The sequence below is a fragment of the Plecotus auritus genome, assembly GCF_963455305.1.
Source record: "Plecotus auritus genome assembly, chromosome: 9".
Classification (NCBI taxonomy): domain Eukaryota; kingdom Metazoa; phylum Chordata; class Mammalia; order Chiroptera; family Vespertilionidae; genus Plecotus; species Plecotus auritus.
Genome location: NC_137783.1, coordinates 28702301 through 28726060, shown reverse-complemented (window position 1 = coordinate 28726060; position 23760 = coordinate 28702301). Strand labels below are relative to the sequence as shown.

The window sequence follows — 23760 nt, the reverse complement described above, 5'->3', positions numbered from 1 at the left end:
TGAAAACCAGGTGCTTGTCTGGGAAGCAAAGCAGAGCACATCATTTTGAGCCCTGGCTTCCAATCCAGGGTGCTGACAGCTTCACTCAGGCCACAGTGAGGACTTAACTTCGAGAACCTTCTAAACAGTTCAGTTCCACAGAGAGAGCCTTTCCCCAATTTCTAGCTCTCTCAACAGAGTGACATGGTTGCAGGTATGATGAAAACAGCAAGGTGAGCTTGCTTTATTTGATGTGTAATCCAGAGAATGAGGAGTCCTGTCTTAATCCAAGATAAGGGTCTCAAACAGCTGCAAGGCTTGCCACATAGCCAGCAAACTCCAAATTTCTGTGCAGGAACTAACTTGAAGAAACCAAGTACCTATCTAATTTCATACTAGATATTACAAAAAGTGATTGTACTATATTGATTACTTAACAACTCCCAAGTAAAAAGCAGCCATGGATTTAAAGCAGTTGTTCAATCAAGGACTATGTTGAGGTTACAGGGTGTTGCAAAAGGGGTAGCAAAGTAAACAATATAACCATCACGTTACAAATCTACATGGTTACCCCTCAGGTCAAGCCAGAGTCTCTCACCGCCTAATTTTCTCTTCTTTCCCCTTTTCTGCTCCTTGCCCTCCCCATTGTTTCAGGATGTCTAAAACTTTCTCCTCAATTGGACAAAGCAATTTAGCTCTCCTCACTCCCACTCCTAAACTGGCCTTTAATCTCTTCTAGGTGCTCAACCAACAAAAGAACCATTTCTTAAAAGGACTGTAATTATAAATAGCAAAAATGGGATGTTATTACATTTAATACAGCAGTTTCTTTATTAGACAACAGCTACACACCTAGTTAAATGGTCTTTGTTAATGGAGAAGTCAGAGGGACTATGGCGATTTCCACCTTGAACTTCTGCTGATTTTCTGCCTCTTGATATACATGGCCTTCCTCACCTACTTACAAAACCAACAGAAGGTTTTCCCTTGCTGTTTCCTTTCTAAATTAGCATCAGTGATGGCAGCTTCTGTCAGGTTTTCTGTTGCTCTCATCTATGACCTGTAAGTTTAGATTTATATATTTATTCATCATAAAAAGTCATCTGATTCTCATTCTCTTCCTATCTTCCACTAATAGTGGATAAAAATTACATTCCGTCACCTTCACCTCGGCTTCGTGTGTTCTGGACCAATTCTTGGCCAACCTGAAGGTCTTGTGTAAATCTCAGCTGGACTGCTACAAGTTCTGGCCAATACCACAAGTGAAAACATCACTCTCAGAGGGCAGGGCAGGTAGAACACAAACGTGGAATGTTGACACAGAAAGGGATTTAGAGTATTTAATGTTTAAGATCACTTCTTAGTGTGGATGCTATATAAATCTGTAATTTGGAATTGAAATTGCTTTTAGTTACAGAAATATCAGGCAGATGTAGACCTCAGACTCACTTTACCCTTTGCTCACTGCTTCTTGGACTTTCCTTGACTTATATGCATCTATTGAACTTTTCAATAGCCTCAGAGAAAGTTAAATAATGGGCCATACTAAAGTTTCTGATTTATTCATGGATTTAAATGTTCCATAGCCTCCATCTTTAATTTCTTCACCAAAAGAAAGAAAATTATTGGGTTCATGTTGACAAAAGGTCTTAGTTCTTTTAAAGGTTCATAATATTATCACAAGGCAACATGATTCTTCCTGGTTTTGATTGTAGATGAGTAATGTTCTCTATATGGTATATATCAGTGCATCCATTTATATTTATGAGGACTCTTGCTTAACTCTCTATTATCTATATCAACAGAGCCTTCTATATCTATATCTATGTCCTTCAGAATTCTCATTTGAGTAGACGTTTTATGAGGGTGGGGACTATGGAATCCTAGAATTCAATACATATTTGTAAATAATTAATTGTTCAACTGAATCAATTGAGAATTCAAAATGTCTAAGTCAAATATTTGTAGATTTGATTTTTCTGAAAGAAACTTCCATAAGATATATTTCCCCTTGTAATATGCTCTGTAGAATATTTTTAAAGTTTATTTTTGATGTTATATATTTAGCTGCTTTCCCACTTTGCGCTCCATCTCTGGCATTGAATTTTTTTTCTTTTGGCATTGATTTTCATACTGAGTTAACTTGCTTGGCAAGTGGGAGGAGAAGTGCTATCTTGGATGTGACTCTTTCCCATTGAGGATAGTGCAGTGGTCGGCAAACCGTGGCTCGCGAGCCACATGCAGCTCTTTGGCCCCTTGAGTGTGGCTCTTCCACAAAATACCACGTGCGGGCGCACACGTACAGTGCGATTGAAACTTCGTGGCCCATGCACAGAAGTCGGTTTTCGACCTGGGCGAGTCTATTTTGAAGAAGTGGCGTTAGAAGAAGTTTAAGTTTAAAAAATTTGGCTCTCAAAAGAAATTTCAATCGTTGTACTGTTGATATTTGGCTCTGTTGACTAATGAGTTTGCTGACCTCTGGGATAGTGTGATAGGGAAACCAGAGGCTGAAAGGGATCTATCTGTTGTTTGTTTTTACTTTGTGTGCAAATGTTCTCCTTACATTTCATTTTCTAAAGAAAACCCACTTTTGTTTTTTAGAAGTGGCAAATATTATGTGAAATAAGATTAGTCTATTTTATAATTTTTACTTATTTTAAATGACAACAATGAATATTTATTTTGTATATTATATATACATATGTATATTCACATATATTTTATATAAGTACATTTATACATTTATATATATGTACACACACATATATAGAGTGTTCCCCCCAAAATGTATACACACACTTTAAAGGCAGTATTTATTAAAATACATTTCATTTTCAGAATTGAACTTTTCAGCTGTTAAAGTGTATATAGATTTTTTGGGGACAACCTGTATTGTTTTTATTCCTGAGAGATCATCCCAGAATATTTATATTACAATCATGTGACATTCTATGGCATCATTGTAATAACGGGATGGATACTTACAATTAGAACTTGATTACTATTTATTAAATTATCTTAACAGATTTATATAGACAGCATAATTGGATTACCATTGACTACATCTATTATACAAAAGCCATAATATCATGAACTTTGTAACTGATTACTGTTATTATTATTATTTTAAATACATTTTTATTGATTTCAGAGGGAAAGAGAGAGGGAGAGAGAGATAGAAACATCAATGATGAGAGAGAATCATTGAATGGCTGCCTCCTGCACACCCCATACTGGGGATCAAGACTGCATGTGCCCTGACCAGGAATTCAACCATGACCTCCAGGTTCATAGGTCAATGCTCAACCACTGAGCTACACAGGCCAGGCACTGTTATTTTAAGATGATGATTGCTATTTTATCTGAGACCTCTGCTTCTAGAGTTGGTACAGATTTTTCATGCTTACAGATCTTTTTCTTTCCCCCCTACCTCCTTTCCCCCTTTTTGTTATTCTTCCTTTTATTTTTTTGTTCTACTTATAAAGTATTACCTATCTGGATTGAATTTTCTGCAAGTTTATGAACAAATAATTCCACATTTATTCAAATCCTAAGGCAGACCCCTTTGTGCTGTCGATTGCATTGTTATCTGCTTAACTGGAATTATCAGGAACTCCCTTAAGTCACACAAGATGATTGGATTTAAGACCCTGGGCCCATCCCAGTTCTTTATAGGATTTCATACTGTGTTCCTGTCTTTTATAAAGAGTTAATGTAATAAACAGCTATATGGAATAACATTTCTGCATCTTTTGTAAAACAGCTATTAAAGGCAATACATGTTTATATTAGTGTTTGTTACTCAAGGATCCTAACAATAAAGTCCTTGCAAATATAAATTCCATGTGATGAAAAAGTTTAGTCATTTGTTTGTTTTCTTTTTGGATGGATTGGATTATATCCTTTGAGATATTGAAAGCTACATAATTATGGTGATTGCTCATCATATTTCTAGAGTTCAGATTGTGTTAATATCCTCAGATTGCTGCATATTGGTCTTCTACTAATCATTAACGCTCTTCCACGTGGTAAACAGGGAAGGATGCTCAATCAGTTTCAGGAAAAGTTATACATTTTATTTACGTCACCTTGACTCCTATCTGAACTAGTGACAGGGGGTTGCATTCACCTAAATTAGGCTCATTTATTTATGTCCTTTGCTTTAGAGGACATAATATCCAAATTAAAGACTGGAATTACTAATTATATTAATAGGTATCCTAGATACTGACTTATTATTTACTAAGTGCCATGTGAAGCCCTTTATATTTTTAAACTTTTTCATCCTCAACCCTTTAGGGGTAACATCAGTAGCATTTTGCAAACTTATTCGACGACAGAGCCCCTTCCCTGCATCTCAAGGAACTGGTGTTCAATTGAACACATTTTGGGAAACAGAAACCTACATGTATTGGGTCATACCTATAACTATTGGTACTTGAAGCTGAGTCTCATACATCTTGGAAATGAGCTCCTCTGCCTAAGGAGACTTTGGTTCTGGTCTGGCTTCCTGCATGTATTGTGTGTTCCTGATACCTGACAAATGATTACACCTTGACCTCTGTCGGGTTTGGGCCACTAATCCTTTATCCCTGGCTCTCTTCATGTAAGTTCAGCCCTGTTAGCCTTTGTCTATCTTGTTGCTGACCCACCTTGACAGAAAACAAATGTTTCCCTTTATTAGTTGAGTCTGTGTATTATAACATTAATTCTTGATCCAATCAAACACCCCAAATAAAGGGTGGGTTTGGGATAGTGTTAGTGACATAAAAAGACAACTTTTACTGGTCTAGTTAAATATAAGTATCAATAAAATACAGTAGGGTTCAGTGGATAGAGCATTGGCCTATGGACTGAAAGGTCCCAGGTTTGATTCTGGTCAAGTGCATGTACCTTGGTTGCAGGCACATCCCTAGTAGGAGGTGTGCAGGAGGCAGCTGATCGATGTTTCTCTCTCATCAATGTTTCTAACTCTCTATCCCTCTCCCTGCCTCTCTGTAAAAAATCAATAAAAATATATTTTAAAAAAATACAGTAGAGTTATAGTTTATGGATACTTACATGATGTGGATTCACCTAGACACACTTCGCATCCTGCCCCAGGTGAGAAAAAATAGTTTAAATGCAAGGCAGTTAGATTTTATGTTAGGGAATGCCATTATTGGAGGCCTCCCATAATTTAAAACTTGCATATCCAAGATTAATTTTTCATAAAACTGACATAAGAATGCAGGTATTTCTTTGCTGTCCAAAGTGGCACCACCATGGGCTGTAGCAAAAACATGGTTTCCTATTCACCTGGCCCTCTAGCTTTAAAATTGTGTTATTGTTAACATTTTTAAAAAATTGTATTTCTATTTTTTCAAATGCTGCCAATCATGTGAGAATTTATTAATATTTTTATGCTACACTATTTCAAATTTGAATGACTCTGATTTTATAAATTGCTACTGCATTATGTAGTATTGGTGCTTTCATCCACCAACCCATTCCATTTGTAATCTGTTAGGAAGTATGACTGCTATTTCTTTCTTTCCTTTCATAGTAGAAAATAGCACTCTGCCCTATAAATGCAAACTAAGTATTTAATCAGGCCTCACCCAAAGAAACTGAAATCTATTGAATGTTGGAAAAAATACTCAATTTACTGCAAGTTACATCACTCTCCAAAATGTCATGTAGTTTTAAGGGATGTTCAAAGATAATTTTGAATATACATGGTTCTTCTCTTTATGTGCCAACTTTAGAACTTTACCTCCCACATAAGATGTGACTCTGCTTGAAGATAATAGGCATTATTTGTTGCCAACCCAACATCCGCCACTGTTCTTTCTTCCTAAAAAAACCCAAACCTATTTTTATGGGTTTCTACCCATTATATGACTAAAGAGAAGATTATCCTAATACTAGTTTCAAGAGTGAATCTTAGCTTGTCTAGGCTCATCACCACATCCCCCTACACCCCCACCCCCAAATACACACACACACACACACACACACACACACACACACACACACAATGCCAGTGATTCCTTTCAGACTGGTCGAGTAATCCAATTCTGACCTATGAGATACAAGATGAAGTCAGTTGAGGGGTTTCTGGAAAGATTTCCTTGACTCTTAGAAAGGGGCAGAGGCAGAAATAGTTCCTCTTCTTCCTAAACATGTTGTTGCGTCTGGATGTGACTCCAGCAGTCACTGCCATCTCGCTACCAGTCTTCTGAGGATGTCAACATCAAGAATGGAAGAGAGAGCAGAGAAGGCCAAATCTAGGTCCTTGAAGATATTGCTCAGTTCTTTAATCAACCAATTTTGAAATCCCCCTAATTTCTTCCTCTGAGATGTGTCAGTAAGCATGGGCTGTCATAACAAAATACCATAGATAAGTGGCTTAAACACCAGAAATGTATTTCACTCAGTTCTAGAGGTTGGGAAGTCCAAGATCAAGATACTGACTGACTTGTCATGGTGAGGATTTTCTTCTTGGTTTGCAGACAGCTTACCTTCTCACCTTGTAATGATCCTCAGTTGGTCTTTCCTTCGTATGTGCACAAGGGTGGAGAGAGAGAGAGCTCTCTTCTTCAATTTATAAGGCCACCAATCCTATTGGATTATGATCCCACCCTTATGACCTCACTTAACCTTAATTACCTCCTAAAAGCCCTATCTTCAAATATAATTACATTAGGGATTAAAGCTTCAACATATAAATTTTGGGATGATACAAATTCAGTCCATAGCAGATAACAACAAATGTCCTTATGTTGTTTAAACAAGCTTGAATTGTTTTCATCTACTGTTATATATTACTGAATACATCCTAACAGATATCGTGTCTTATGAAGCAATACACAAAGGATAGTGTCTAATTCATGACATATAACACAAGAAAATCAAAGGCTATATTTCTTTTCTTAGAACAAAGCAGTTATAGAGTTAAAACTGGTTAGTTCATGGCTGTCAAAGGGCATTTCATTAACTGCTGATTGTACATATATGTGGTATCATGTTAACATAAACAGTCCAGCCCTGAGGAAGTTTTAAGTTATAAAAGAAACATTTTTCTAAGATCATGTGCTCTGATAAAAAACCATGCTCCAGCCCAGTTCTATCATTGCAGAGTTCTGGCAAGCCACGAGACATTAGATGGTGATTTTATCAAGCAAGACTTCTAACTAATGGCTCGATGAAACCATCACTGCATCATAAAACAGTGTAACAGATTGAAATGACGATCCACTTCAAGAATTTTGTAACTTTAGATTATTGCAATTTAGTCCACAAAAAGCAGTATCTCAGGGATCACCACAATCCTACAAATAAGAATACACGTTTGCCTTTATGCCTGAAATGAATCAGTTATGTTTATTCTTGCAATTCAAGTCTAATTTGTATAACTATCTTCAATAAAAAGGGTGGAGTACAGATTTTATCCCATTCTGGTAAAGCTCTTACGAAACATTTTACCTATCATTTAGTTGCATTATATACAAAGTAATTTTATGTAGTCTCCCAAAAGAAAATTAAATAAGTAAAATTATATTAAAGTGAAGGGTTTTTATAACACTGTTAAAACTCACCTCTTTTTTTTTCTAGCCTGGGAAGTAGAAATAAGAGCAGCACTTACCAAATTTTAAAAACAAAACCCAACAAAAATCAAACTGCACCAAGAAAAAGATGATGAGAGAAATACATTTGCATATAGATAAATCCATATTAAAGCCAAGGAACGTGGACCATTTTGAAATCTTAAACCTCCTGACACGATTTTTATGAACTCGGTAATACAAACCATGTTGTAAGTGATTTTCTGCAAAAACTTCACTGGTTTCACCGTGTATTGTATCATTGGCCAAATGTGACATTAAATTTTATCCCCTGTGGCTTGGAGTTAAATGCTTGCTCTGTGCAGAATGGCAACACTCAATTAAACAGCATTTTTCATGATCTACACCCACCATTGTTACTGTATTTAAGGGAAATAATGGGGGTACTGACCTATATTGCGTTTCTTATTATCAATGGAGATGAAGCGTATGCAGGGATTACTGGTGATGTACTGCCCGGCCCAAGGGACATCAATCTTCGTGCCAGCTTCATAAAAGAGGCCCAGAGCGTAGCGAGACGAGTAGCTCACAGACTCCAGTTGCTGCCTTTGGCGTTCACTAATCACTGTGGAAGAAAAAGTAGAGGCCAACAAACTTGCAAATATCATCTTTCCTGTTAGTACATCAAATACAATCCTTTAAACTAGCTCCAACTGGTTCCACCAATTCCATCTCACTCACAATGAATTTTGAAAGGTAACGTGAAATAACATCAGCTTTCATTTCTTTTCAGAATGATTACTGACCTTGGCACAATTGTTTTTACCAAGCTAAAGGTCCAAACCTCTTAGACTGGCATTCAAGGTTCTCAAAATTTGACACCAATTTGCTTTTCTAGCTTTGTATCCTAGTTATTATCCTGGGACTGTCTGACAACATTATAGATTCCATATACTGAGCACTTACTATGAGTTAGATTCTTTACCAAACACTCGCCACAAGCATTTCAATCTAATCCAACAACTGCTGTATAAGGTAGAGTATTATTCCTCTGTGACAGTTGGGGAGACCAATGCTCAATCCCTTATGGACTCTTAAATTCTTCCATGTCATATAGAGATTTGTTGGCTTGTCATCTTCCTGCCAGGATTATAACAGTCCCTTAAGTACAGGGACCACACCTTCGTCATCTTAGTTATAGGCCTCTATCCTACTCATTACAGGCACACCAATGATGGAAGTATAAAGGTATAGAAAGGCAAGCATAGACATGCAAAGTTAAAACGTAAGAGGTAAATAACAAATGGAAAAAGACTGGGAAACAAATTAGGCAGGTTTAGGTTCAAATCTTGACATTGCTACTTACTAGGTATGTGACACTGGTCAAGCTACTTAATTATTCTAATTATAGTGCTCTTGTCTACAAGTGGCAATACTAGTACAGGATGTATTAGTATATTGTGAGGATTGCATGAATAATGCATGTCACAGTGCTTGGCATAGGATAAGTGTTCATTAGATAGGCACTTTTTCTATTATATAGAAGAAATTATTTAGGAAAACGTGAAAGTGTCCATCGTGGGGTGTAGAAGGAAGAAATCTCCTTCACTTTTTAATCTCCATCTCCAATCTCCCTACCCTAAAGAGTCTTGGGGAACTGCTTGCTCATACATGTACAGCATTAATAACTTGTATCTCAGGGAAGGCCATAATTCTGTTCTGAAGATTTAGGCAGACTGATTAATAAATGGAACATAGGAGCCAGCCAGTGTGGCTCTGTGGTTGAGCATTGACCTATGAACTAGGAGGTCACAGTTCTATTCTTGGTCAGGACACATGTCCGGGTTATGGGCTCAATCCCCAGTAGAGGCGTGCAGAAGACAGCTGATCAATGATGCTCTCTCATCGATTGGTCTCTCTCTCTCTCTCTCTCTCTCTCTCTCTCTCTCTCTCTCTCTCTCTCCCTCCCTCCCTCCCTCCCTCCCTCCCTCCCTCCCCTCCCTCCTTTCCTCTCTGAAACTTGTATATATATTAAAAAAAATAAATGGAACATATAAAAAGTTTTCATTAACCCAGTGAAAAACATCCTAAAATATCCTAATCTAAAAACAGTAGGGATAGGCAGACCTCAAGGATGACAGCTAACTTTAGCTAAACCTTAGAGTAATTACTTTAGGAAGTCAAGAGAAGACAAGAGGGTATTCAATGAATTATTTAAGCACAATAATAATCTTATATATGATCATAACATATTCTACAAAACAGTTTTAGAACTAAGACCTCATTTAATCTTCACAAACACCATGCAAGGTAGATGTTTTTACTCTCCTCATTTTACATCCTTAGGAAGCTGAGATTCACAGTGGTTCAGGAACTTGCCCTAGGTTACCCAGCTTCCAACTCATAGGGTCAAGATAAAGCCACAATTCTCAAATTGAAGTTAGGCACAGGTATTCATGAATCCATACTACCCCTTTGTGCTCTGTAACTTTGAGTTTCAAAATGAACTTTGGCATTGCTTTCTCTTCGGACATTAATGATTATTTTGTACTCACTTAGAAGTATACCAGTAAGCCATCACTCCTTTAACCATCATGTTCTGCTTATTAAAAGATATTAACCTACTTGATGAACAAATGATCTTCTGACATTGGCCTCATTATACTCAATGTATCTCGGGCTTCATTTTTGTACTTAATCTGTTTTTAAAGTTATAGGCTCGATATTATGCTTAACTGCTCTCTGAGAAGGAAGCGGTAAAGAAGACTAATACTAGCAGTTGAGCACATATTGGGGTCTTATTACTAAGTTTCCCATTTTTTCAGTTAAAAAACAAACCAACAAAACTGTATAGTCAGCTATTTAGTAATTGAAAGGGCCTAAAACTCTCCTTTTTTTTCTTTAAACCAAAAGTGAAGGGTCAACTAGATTGACAACCAAACTAGACCTTCCCCACCCCCACGTGCACAATTTGCACATTTAGCTAGTTTTTGGACAAGCTGCCAAGTGGCAAATCCCACTGGGTAATCCTTTGAAAACGTAATTGATATCTATATAGAAACAGAAATTAACCTTAAACACTCCAGTCCGGTGGTCGGCAAACTCATTAGTCAACAGAGCGGCAAACCGCGGCTCATGAGCCGCATGTGGCTCGCCAGTGGCAGTTTGCCAACCACTGCTCTAGTCTGTTCTGGGGGCTCTACAATTCATTCTGAGAACAGGGAAGTGAGACTTCTGACTGAAACAACTTAATTACTTACAAAAAAATTCATCTTCAGGGCTTTAAAAGTCTTTGTTGCAGGATCTAAAAAAATGTTGTGATTTTGTTTGAAAGTTTTTCTTATACAAATGCCAAAGGGAGCATCTCTAGGTCTAATATATATATACGGGAAAGAAAATTGATAGGTTTTTTACTATCATTGTATATCATGTACTATCATGTGCCATTTACCCAAAAAACTAAATCTCATATAAAAATGCCCATTTCAATAAAATGAATCTTTACCTGGATGCTATCCTAATTTAATTCTGAACCACTATTATTATATAATCTCTGTAACTATACACACATGTACATATAATATTGAATGCACTTTATGACTATATTGTGAGTAAAGTGGCTATAAAGTGTATTGAACAGGATTCGTTTACATTCTTACTTTCATCAGTAAAAAGAATTGTTCTTATTCCATCATTCTTGTACCTATACCTGTGTGTGCATGTGTGGATATAGGGGAGGTGAAGGACAGAGGAAGAAATGGAAGTTAAGGGAGAGAGAGAGAGAGAGAGAGAGAGAGAGAGAGAGAGAGAGAGAGAAGACCCAGGCTGTACTTCTGAAAACATCAAATAAATAATTTCATTTGTCGTTTCCTAATGTAATCTCATTCTTTCAGTTTCCTAACCAATAGAAGAAGACTAAACATACACATTCTGCCTATTTCCTATGTTTTTTGGTGATGATCTCATTCATTCATTCATTCATTCATTCATTGTCTACTTTATGCCTGGCACTGTTCTAGATGTTAGAGATATAAAGCAGAAAGATAAAGTCCCTGCTCTCATGTAGCTTATATACCAGTGGTAGAGATTATAAATCTAATAAATATAATAAAAACCTAATTATAAATAAATAAAACTAAATGGTATGTCTGTTGGTAATAAGAACTACAAGGGAAAATAAAGCAAGGTGAAGGAGTAAAAGTGATGGGTATGGGTAGTGAGACTATATAAGCTGTCAGAGTATATGTATCCTCGGAGGATTTTATTCTGATTGACATATGAAGTTACTACCAGTGATGAGCCAAGGACAGATATGACCCAGCTTCCATTTTAAAAATTATTCTGGCTACAGGGGAAGATTGCAGGGATGAAACAGAGGAGTTAGGGCAAACAGCTTTGTAGTAGTCTTGGATTGGAGAGAACAACAGAGGAGGTCAGGAGTGGTTACATTTTGGATGGAATATTCGCATATGTATATATGTATAAATAAATATGTACGTTATATTTTACATATGTGTGTGCATCCATGTGTGTATATAGGTGTCACACACAGAGACACATATATAACTATATCTTATGTAACTATATCAATTGAGGTTTAACATACATACAGAAAAGTATGCCTTGATGAATTTTCATGAAGTGAACCTACCAGTAAAATCACTCACTATGTTAAAAAAAAACCATTTCATTACTAGAACCCCAGAAGTTGCCTTTTCCCTCCTTTTCAGGCACTCCCTGCCAAGAATAATAAGTAATCCAGAATTCTAACACCATAGATTTGTTTAGCTGTTTTTGAACATCACATAAACAAAATGATGCAGTATGTACCCATTTGTCTGCCTTCTTTTACTTAGCATTATGCTTGTGATATTTATAATTGTTGTTACATGTAATTGTAGTTAATTATAGTTTATGTGAAAGAGTATTGTATAAACTACATATATATTCCACTGTATTTATCCATTCTACTGCTGATGGACATTTGGATTGTTTGTAGTTTTTGGCTATTACAAATGTAAAATGAAGAACATCTGTATGTGTTTCTCTTGGGTATATATAACCAGTACTGGAATTCCTGCTTCATGGGTTCCCTTATATTCACCTTTAGTTGATACTATCCAATGGTTTTCTAAAGTGATTGTAGCCATTTGTACTCCTACTTGGGATGTATGAAAGTTCAGTTGCTCCCTTTCTTTGTCCACATTCGCTACTACCTGCCTTTTAATTTGGAATGTAGTGATATCACATTGTGATTTTAATTTGCGTTCCATGATGACTAATATTTGGAAACCCTTCATTGTTTATTTGGATATCCTTTTGTAATTGCCTGTTCAAATCTTTGCTCATTTTTCTTTTGGGTTGTCTGCCTTTTCTTATTGCTATTGAGGAGTTCTTCAGAAATTCTGGATATGAGTCACATATGTATAGAGACATTTTCTTCTCCTTAGTTTCACTCTCTTAATCATGTGGTTTGATGAATAGAGTTTTAATTTTAACTTTAGTACAATTCATTTTTTTCATTTATAGTTAGCACACATGTCCTGTTTTAAGAATTTTTTGCCTACTCCAGGCCTTAAAGGTATTTCCTTATTTATTCTTTCTGAAAGCTTTATTGATTTACCTTGCATAGGGTTTTGGATATATTTTTGAAGATTAAGTAGCCAGGATTCTTGTTGGCTTGGAAAGGTGGTGTGAGGGAAAGAGATCAAATGAGAAATAGATGCGACACTACTATTCACCTACTCTAGTTAAATAAATTACAGCTTTATTCTATAATTTTTGAGATTACAATAGTAAGACACCAGGTTATAAGCAATTTGAGGCCAGGACTGTGCTTCGTGAGCTTTGTGTGTCCAGGACAATTCCTGGTATAGTGTGGACATCAATAAATGTTAACGAATACATCCTCACTTTAGAATATTTGGAAAGTACACAAATACATAAAGAGGCAAAAGGGAAAATAATCACCATATACTCATTATCCAGAGAAACAACTATTAACAATTTGTATTTTTCCTTAATATCAGCCTTACTTTTTTCTTTAAACATGGCTGTGATCATATGATACATATAATTTTGCAAACTGCATTTTTGCTTAGCATATGACCAAAAAAACCCTTTTCATAAACATAATTAAAAATGTTTTTATTGCTTTTTAGAGAGAGGGGTAGAGAGATAGAAACATCAATGAGGAGAATCATTGATTGGCTGCCTCCTGCACACCCCACACTAGAGATCAAGCCTGCATCTTGGGCATGTGCCCTGATCGAGAATCAAATTGTGACCTCCTGGTTCATAGGTCGATGCTCAACCACTGAGCCATGCTGGCAGGACTGTAAACAATTTTTAATGCCTCCATAATATTTGATGGAGAGGATGCTGTGTGACTTAACCATTCCATTAATGTAGGACATTTATTTCCTTTTTGTCTGTTATAATTAAAACTGTATGCATATCTTTGTGTCTAGATCTTTATCTATGTTTATACTTATTTCCTTAAGACAGAATATTGGAAGTGGAATTATTGTTAAATTGATTTTCATAAAGGCTGCACTAATTTACACTTCCATTAACAATGTATGAAAGACCTATGTCACTGTATTCTTGCCTGTGAGGTTGAATATACATACAGAAAGCTATCCTTTTTTCTTGATAATTCAATAGGGAAAACACCTCATTTTGGTTTTAATATCTATCTTGTGCATGCTCATGCACCTGCTCACACACACTCATTGGCTCTCTCACTCTCTTACCCTCCCTCCTCCTCCCCTTTTCTGTTTAAACACTGATAGACCAAACTTGATCTGTGCTGGTTATTCTTGCTCCCTCAGATCCACCCTCTGCCCCTCTCTGTTCTGCTCTGTGCCCAGAGTTGACTGCCCTCTCTACAGGTTGAATTTCCTGGACCTCTGACTTCTGGATAGTGTTGGCCAATGAGAGGCATAGGCAAGAGAATGCCAAGTGGAAAGAGACAGAGATGGAATACTGATTCCTTCTGTTCCTTCCTGCTTTGCTAGGTGCTGGCAATGCTGAGTTGCTCTACAGTGAAAGTTCTTTTTAAGTAGCTCTTATTCCATGGTTCTAACCCTCATGAGACATCAAACATCTTGTTTTCTTCTCTCACCCATTTAAGTCAAGGTAATGGCTTCCTGTTGTTACTGTCCCGAGGTGCCCCAATATCCTTTGCTGGTTGCCTTAACCCTAACCACCGTTCTGTAAATGCCCTGTCATTAAATTTTTCCCGTTAACACCATCTATTTCTTGTTGGGACTTTGACTGAAATAGCATTTAACTATATTTTCTTCTAGCTTCTTCTAGAAATGCACACGGAGGCAAAGCATGCATGATACATTCTACTCTATGGGATGGTAGAGATCAACTCTTCAGACCAAAATCCTTGGGCCAACGAGTATTCTGAGTGAGAATATTTTGTGATTCATGAATGTCTGTGTTTTCATAAGTAAACAAAGTACTGCTTTCAGTTGTATTTTTCTTCATCTCCTATTACTTTTTTTTGGCATGAAAACAAATATTTCAATGTTGATAGTAAAACAAATACCTTTAGCACTAACATGGCATCCATGGTATTGTAGTTAATGGTGAATGCTGCTCACATTGACAGCTGGTGCTCAAAGCCTTCATCTCTTTCCAGACGTTTTGTTGTTTATAGCCAATTACAGAGAGTTGCTAAATTCCTGATTTGCCACCATATGTGAATAATTTTAACTCAGGGACACTTGAAGTTAGAAAATCAACTCGTATATAAGCATTTAAGCTCTGCATCAAGGGACACTGGCTGCTCTTGATTTATTTATTATTGCTTTTATCTTTTATGTTGAATTCTAAGAACATCATAAATTTCACGCACCAATTCAACTCTTCACATTAGACCATCCAGTTTGGGGGGTACATGAAACCAATAGTATTTTAGTCAGAATAGCCAGTTCATCTTTACTCAAAGTGGCCATAGAAATAGTACTGGAAGGCCCATTTCCCATAAATAGTTCTCCTCGCAGGCCAGTACAGAGTTTGAACTTTTACCATTCATGAGTCATTTCTTTCGTGTGAAAGCATCACAGAATCAGTCTTGTTTCCCTTCACCTGGAATAAATTGAATGTTCACTTGGACTCTGTAGGTATAGAAGCCATTAAGCCTGGGAGCACAGTTTCAAAAATAGTTTTGGCAAGCAATAAATCTAGCGTTTATTGGTGACAGACTTCAGCAGTTATATGTCTATGTGGAATTTCCCTGGGGAAATATTTCTTTCATCCGAGTAGCATCTCTGAAGTCAGAAAAATTTGGGTTTGAATTCTGGTCCTGACATTTATCTGTGTGACCTTGGTCAAGTTGCTTAATCCCTCTAAGCATCTGTTTTCTTGTAAAATGAGAATAATAATAGTGTCTGCTTTAAGGATTGTTAAGAAAATTAAACGAGATAATAGTAACTGCTTGGAAAAATGCTGGACACAAGTGTATTGCAAAACCCTAACACTATAGTTCTTGAATTCAAAAGCTTTTAGAAGTGTCTATGTGTATGTCATATGTTAGAAAAAGTGTTTTTTTTTTAAGTCCTAAGACAACATCCTAACATTCAAGCATATCAGGATATTACTAAATCAAAAACATTGCTGGCTAATAAGTACACTGGATACTCTTCACTTTTCAGAGTAGAGGGTAAAAAAAAAAAAAACACAACCTTTTCTTTGAAAAGTAAGGAGTATTAAAGATGCTAAAAACATTTCAGACAATCATTTTTGAAAAATTAACATCAATTGTGGAATTCTTTAGCTATATAACCTAGAATGCTGAATGTCCAAAGGTTTGTCTTTTGAAAAGAATGAAACCCCATATTTTGGGTCATCATTTCTCTAGTATACCAGCATTACATTTTCTTAATCCTAATCCTACCCAGAATTGTTTAAAAACAAAAAGTGCCAAAGAAATTAGTTTCTCTGCATCATCTTTTGGTTACTTGATAAAAACACAGTGTGATAAAAATTTAGGATTAAGCTGGTTTTACACTCATGTGCTTAGGGAGAATGCTAATCATTACCTGAATACAAACTTTTCCAGGTACATTCCATCTAGCTGCATTAAAAAGGATGGGCATGTTAGGGCAGTTAAGTGCATAACTAGTCAGAGAAGTTTATTCTAATGTTTCCCAAATTTTGTGGGACCTTAACAATCAATGCAATAAGTGGCCTTAAAAGGGGAAGAAAAGAACATAAAGACACCTACAGTTTCTGAAATATAAGAATACTTCATTGATCATGCCTTTATCTTATTTTGTTCCTAGTAAGCATAAACAAGCATTATTTTAAGAGCACGTACTTAAGTTTCCGTGATTAAGCAGGCAATCCTGCCATACTGGAGGCCCAAACTGTTGGTGCTACTATCAGCATTTATGATGAATCAGGACCCATCCCCCTCCTAACTATCTGGAAGTGATTTTTAATCCCCACTGTCTCTCCATCTCTCTATAATCATAAAGAACAATCTGCTGAGACTAAAAGACAATGTTTTCTTCCCAGTCTCTGCTTCTACTGCCTTCTTGTCACTCTGTCTCAGTGGCCTTTGAAACGAGCATTTAGCTATACAATGTGGCTGTAGCTGGCTTTTCATAAAGCCTTTTGACTTTCTCCCAATCGCATTAAGTCTCTGCTGCTTTACAAACTCACTACCCACTCTTCTCTTTCTTTGGATGGAGGTCCTGCGACACTAAAGTGATAGTCAATTGTTTCTATAGCAACCAGCACTAACCATAGGATTAGAAAAATAAACATTTTTTAATGTAGGAGCTGTTTTCTGAAAGAATGTGGGATTATTTAACTCAAACATTGTTTGCTGTAGGTCCACTGTGCATCTAGTGCTGTGCCAACTATGTAAAATACCTTACCAAAATACTTATCAGAGGCAAGGCTAGATTTTGGACTGAAGCATAAAATACTATTACCCTGGTTATTATCAGTTTTATCCTTTGGAAGCTTCTTTTTGCACATCAGAATAGAAATATAGTTCGCTTTCCTGTTTTCTTCACAGAACATGAATAGTAAGTCTGGAAACCACAGTAGTAAGGTTGGAAAATACTAGCCTTATTTCCATGCCCTCTAAACTTTTAGACTATTATGCCATCATTCTTTTAGTAGGAAAAGTGCTGAGTTTCAGATGAGAAAGAATATGAAAATAAAGCATTGTGTGTGCTGTTATACAAAAAGTCACAGAATATCATACATATTTTACAGCCACTCTTCCCTGCTTATCCATTTAATTACTTTATGGCCATGCCATTCATGAGCAATCTAGTGATTTTAAAATTCATAATAGTAAAAACTTTACTACATGTCACCTCACATTTTTATACCGATATATATTTTTTATATTTATGGCTAAAGTTACTGAGGCAATGACTTGACGAATGAATATTCTAATTCAAAACTTTTATGGTTTTAGAGATCAGAAAGCACTGTTTGCAAGGATCTGGAATCTGCAGTATTGAGGCAAAATGTCAGAATTTGGTGGTGTAAGCTCTGGGATACTCAGAAACATTTTCATCTTGTACTTTGCAAATCCACTAGCTTCTTTTCTATTTCCATAACAACAACTCCCCTCAATGCTACTAAAGCCAAAGCAAATAAACTGAATTGGGGGGAAAAAAACCGTAATGGCACCAGACTTCATTTAGTGTAAGCCTACAGCATCTTACTTGTTTTAAAATTTGTATGCTCCCAGAACTAGCAAAAATCTCAATTTGATGAAAAGCACAATTATTTTTGTTCTTCATATTAGCTTATCTTTTATTTGCAATGTTTTTAAAGTTTCTTTTATTAATATGCTGGTTGGTACAGTAGTAAAATATTGTAAATTTTTCTTTGTTATTTTATTCATGCTATTGAATTCTAAATTTTTACTGCCAGGTTTCAATCATTTCCCCATGTTTTTCTTCTGACCTTTACATTACTGCAAATGTTTAATCTACAAGATGTGATTGTTACAGAATTTACCAGGCGACCGGAAAATACACACACAGGACCCCATCATGATGACAGATTCTCCTTAACTGAGCATTTGCATTTCTGAGCCTCAGCAAAAATATTTATGTTTATAAATAGGTGCATATCAACATAATGCGATATACATATTTCAACTCACTGAGCTCCAATTTCCTCATCCATTAAATATCGATATGACCTAGTTTAAAGGGTTGTTATGAAGATTAGAAACTTTATATTCTAAGTATTATTAAAAAGTTTTAGAAATTTTATATTCTAAATATTATATATTAATATATTATATATTAATATATCATATTAACAATTTTATATTATAAGCATTACATATATTGTTATATGTAAAATATATGAAATATGTGCACAAAATAGGAGCAAATAAAAAATAATAGTAGTAACTGTTGCTGTTGCAGGGAAAGGGATGGACAAGATAACCTTAACTGGTATATAAAGGTACAATTGTTAAGAGAAGATTTAGAAGTGGGAGCAAGGAAGAATGAAAATAATTTTTTCCTAGCTCATCTGTGGAAAGACATAAATCTTATATCCAATTTTATAGCCTCAAGATATTTGCTTCTAATCTATAACTTTAGCTATATAACATTTTATCAAAAAGTTTATTAAAACATTTTTATCAGGTATCTGTTTTTCACTAGGAATCTGTTATTAATCAAAGTTAGTATACAACTTAACTCTAATGAAATTAACCAAAGCACCTCTATAGCCTAGAACATAGTAGGTAGTTTTCTTCCATCTTATGACATATTCCAGACCAATGATTCTACCATTTGTAGAGTCAGAAACAAATTCCTCCTGTGCTTTCCTGCCCTAACACACCCAGCTCACACACCTGTTTACTCTTAGCTTGCAGGTAAATGTGTACATCTGTTAGGGTGTGATCTCCATGATGGGATGACAAATGGGATCTTGTCATCACATTATTTAAAGAGCAAATTCCAAAGATCAAAACTTTTTCCACACCCTTGCCTGCTTAGGAACATTAAAATGGAGCTAGTCTCATTGATTAGAAGGACATTTTATTGAGTTACCTGCTGAAATCTTTTCAGACATATCTGAGAATTATTCAGACATATAGGAGAATTCAATTGTAGATCTTCTTTGTAAGCTTCCACCTGTCCCACTTTGCCCTCACCTCCAGCATAGGCAGCAAACTGACTGTCCTGGTCAGATGGACAACTGATGGCTTACTCTTGCCACCTCCATTCCTAAACCACAAACCAGATTACCCCCACCCCACTCACCCTCCTCCTTATCCAAGTTATCCTCTTGTCTCAGGAAGATCTCTTCTTAGCTCACCAATTGCCTTCTCTTTCCTTTCTCTTTTATTCTATTTATGAACAAGACATGGGCCCATATCCCAACAATAGAACAGAAAAACTCTTTGCCCCCAAAATAAATTGAAAATGGCTTTTATAGTTGGTGATGCAGGGATAAAGAAAGCCATATATTTTGTAGTGAAATAAGAAATAATAAAGAACCATAACTTGTAAGAGTTCCCTAAAGTTCTCTTCAGAATCTCACAAAAGACCCCATCTATCTCCTCATCCGGCTTTCCCTCAATAACTAGTATCCAATATAAATAGAACAATTACATTGTTTTCTATCTTATTTGAGCAAATAGATAGTATTTCTATTATATCAACGATAAATAAGCTTTTGTGGACAAGACTGAGACAGCAGATTAGAAGATTGGTTCTGTGGAAATACACATTCCTAATTTCAAAAAAAAAAAAAAAAACACACCAAAAACATTACCAATAAAGGGTTTATAAACTGAGCACTGCCTGGAGTGGGAACTGATTAATGCTCTGCTTTCTCACTCGGTACCATTTTCACTGTGCTAGCTCGTCCTCGTGCATAAAGATTCAGGGACATGGTGCCAAAGAAGAAAATCAGAATAGGCAGCCCATAAAAAAAAATTAATTCACCTCTATTTCAAATAATGCTCACTGAGAAATTGAATTGAATGATGAAGCAAATAAAATATTTATTTCTTATATGCAATATAGATGAGTCAATGTCACTCTGAGAAATTTAACTTTTTAATTTGCTAACTTGGTGTTTGTATTTTATTAGCAATTGCAAAAGAATAATCTATTATTCTCTTGCAAGTGTCAAAAAGATGATGTTGTGGGGGAAGCAGCATCAACTAACTCCTGGCTGGAAAAGCATGCAGTCTACATTGTTCATTATTTGTCCCTGAGTCCCCTGCCTTTATTTCTATGGTGGCAGGTACCCAAATCAGGGTGGGATTATAAATTTGCATAGCCACATATACAGCAGTCTAATTGTGTGAAAGATATGCAAATCTTCTGCTAATACTGTGTAGTTAACTATGCAATTACCATTATATAAATATCACAGGTAGAGTAAATAATCATAAAATTATATATTCACATTTATATTAAAAGAATCCATATGGCTTTGGTAAAGAAGATGAACTTATTTTCTTTTTAGAAAAAATTTTTTTTCTCTGTTCTAAAATCTTGGTAAAAATACTACCCTATATGGTAACACACTTAACATATAAAAGCCAATGTAAAAATTTCAACATCACCAGAAATATCAACCCATTCATTACAAATAATTTATTAAACTTATTAAATTTTTTATTAAAAATTCTTTTGGAACAAAATAATACTTGTATGTTTTATTAAAAATCAGACAAAATTACCTACACTTGAGCTTCTTACTTTCTTGAATATAATTCAAAAGTATTCTTTTAAAAGCTGAAATACAAGATAATGTGTGTTGTCTGTTTCTCTCTCTTTCTTTCTCTTTCACACACACACACACACACACACACACACACACACACACACACACACACACCACAGAAGACAACTAAACTACAGGGGAAAATGCAGTTTTATGTTCAGTAGAATGTATGCTCTAATGTTGAAGAATTAGTTAAATTAAGGAAATTGCTTTTGTTTACTTAAATGTGAAAATGTATTGCTATTTAAGTAGAGTGTGCAAAATAAGTAATTTTTTCATACTTAAAAAATGGCCAGTTTTTTAATAACATTTGACCAAAAATAAATCCTTTCCAGACCAAGGATTAAAACAAAAACAAAAACAAAAAAACTAGGGAAAAACACAGTGCTAAAATTTAGTCCAATGTTTTTGTTTTATTTATCTTCCTTTCTATTCCCCATTTATCTTCCTTACTTTTTCCCCAAAAGAATTTACTAGGAAGAATTATCAATCTGATGAGTGATAGTCTCGAGTTATTTGATTTGCATTTTCTTGATAACCAGTATGGCAGATACAGTCCCCCTAAATGGTTGCAATGTATCCATCATACATTGTCTTCTTTCATCCTTTTTATCAAGAGGTAGGATCTATAGCCTCTTACCTTGAATATGAGTTTGTGACTAAGGCAGAACCGACACCACTGAAAACAAGTTTTGAGCTAGGTCACAAAAGATGATATCATTTATGCCTGGTTCTCTTGGAGCACTCAGTCTTGAAACCCAGCCACCATATTTTAAGGAAGCCCAGGCCACTTAAGAGGCAACATAGATTTCTGGCTGACAGCTCCAGCTTACCACAGCATCAACCCTCAGATAGGAGTGAAGATGCCTTAGGAAGATATCAACCCCAGCTGTTGAGTCACTCTCCAGCTTTTGATTCTTTCCAGCTAAGATCCTAGACATTGGGGAGCACAGACAAGTTGTCCCCATTATAACCGGTCCAAATTTCTGATCTGCAGAGTTCTTGATGTAATATAATGGTTGTTGTGTTTTGTTTTGTTTTAAATATATTTTATTGATTTTTTACAGAGAGGAAGGGAGAGGGATAGAGAGTTAGAAACATCGATGAGAGAGAAACATCTATCAGCTACCTCCTGCACACCTCCTACTAGGGATGTGCCCGCAACCAAGGTACATGCCCTTGACCAGAATCAAACTTGGGACCTTTCAGTCTGCAGGCCGACGCTCTATCCACTGAGCCAAACCGGTTAGGGCTATAATGGTTGTTTTGTCACTACATTTTGGGATTATTTATCACACTGCCATAGAAAACTGCAACGGCAACCAGAGCGGTCAATCATCTTTTCATATTTCTATTGACCACTTTCACGTCTTCTGTGTATTGCCTATTCATAAACTTTGCCCATTTGATCTTGGGTTGTTTCTGTCTTGTTTATACAGTCAGCATATAATCCTATACTTGCTACATATATTGTAAATACAATCAACCAGTTGCTTATTAGGTGACACAAAAGTTGGAATTTTACATAGTCAAATCTTTTCTTTTTCTTTTTAGTTTTGGAATTTTCTGGGTTTTATTTGTTTTTTTAAGGCAAGTCTTTCCCAAAAGAAGATTATAAAAATATTCTATATTTCTTCTAGTACTTTTATACCTTTACTTAGGATCAATTCTTTTTTTTAAAATGTTCTAATCTTTTTTTGTTTTTTACTGACAGCATTACAGATGTCCCCCTACCCCCCCCCCCCCGCACTGCCCCCACATAACCCCCTTGACCTCACAATTGTCTGTGTCCATGGGCTATGCATATAAATTCTTTGGTTAATCTCTTCCTGTCCCCTCTATCACCCTCCCCACTGAAATCTGTTATTCTGTTCCATTCTCCATGCCTCTGGACCTATTTTGTTCATCCATTTGTTTTGTTCACTAGATTCCACATATAGGTGAGATCATGTGATATTTGTCTTTCTCTGAATTAATTATGTTATATGATATGAGAGAAGGCAAACTGAATTCTGTAAATAGTCGGTTGTCTATATATCATTTATTTAAATAATCCATTCTTCTTTGACTTGAAATGCTTTTTAAAAATCAACTAAATTCTTAAACACATATCTATTTCTGGACTCTTTCTGACTCATTGATCAATTTGACTATTTCTACAAAAATGCCATTTTGTTTTGATTTCTATAGTTTTTTGGTATGTCTTAATATCTGGTAAAGCAAGTAATCTGTACCTACCCACCCCACCCCACCCCCACTTTCTTGCTGAATTTTAAAGATTTTGTCTTTCATATGCATTTCAGAGTCAACTTGCCAAGTGCCTTGAGAAAACTGCTTTGACTTTATAGATTAATGTGGGGCCAACTGACATATGTACTATTTTGAGTCTTTTTGTACATGAATATGGTATATTTCCCTAATTATCCAGGTCATCTTTTAGGTCCTTCAGTAAAGTTTTAGAGTTCTCTTCATCTACCCATGTAGA

General features: G+C 35.8%; 1 protein-coding gene across 8 annotated transcripts in view; it reads right to left on the bottom strand.

Moving 5' to 3' along the window:
• Positions 1-23760, bottom strand: part of RNLS (renalase, FAD dependent amine oxidase) — a 318654-nt gene that overhangs the window by 130885 nt on the left and 164009 nt on the right. For all 8 annotated transcript variants that reach the window (XR_013961612.1, XR_013961613.1, XR_013961614.1 and 5 more), the window contains one exon: positions 7978-8151. Coding sequence is in view for 5 of the 8 variants with exons in the window: in XM_080687540.1 (XP_080543666.1) it covers positions 7978-8151 (174 nt within the window). In the remaining 3 variants the exon portion in view is untranslated. The remainder of the gene's footprint in view (positions 1-7977; positions 8152-23760) is intronic.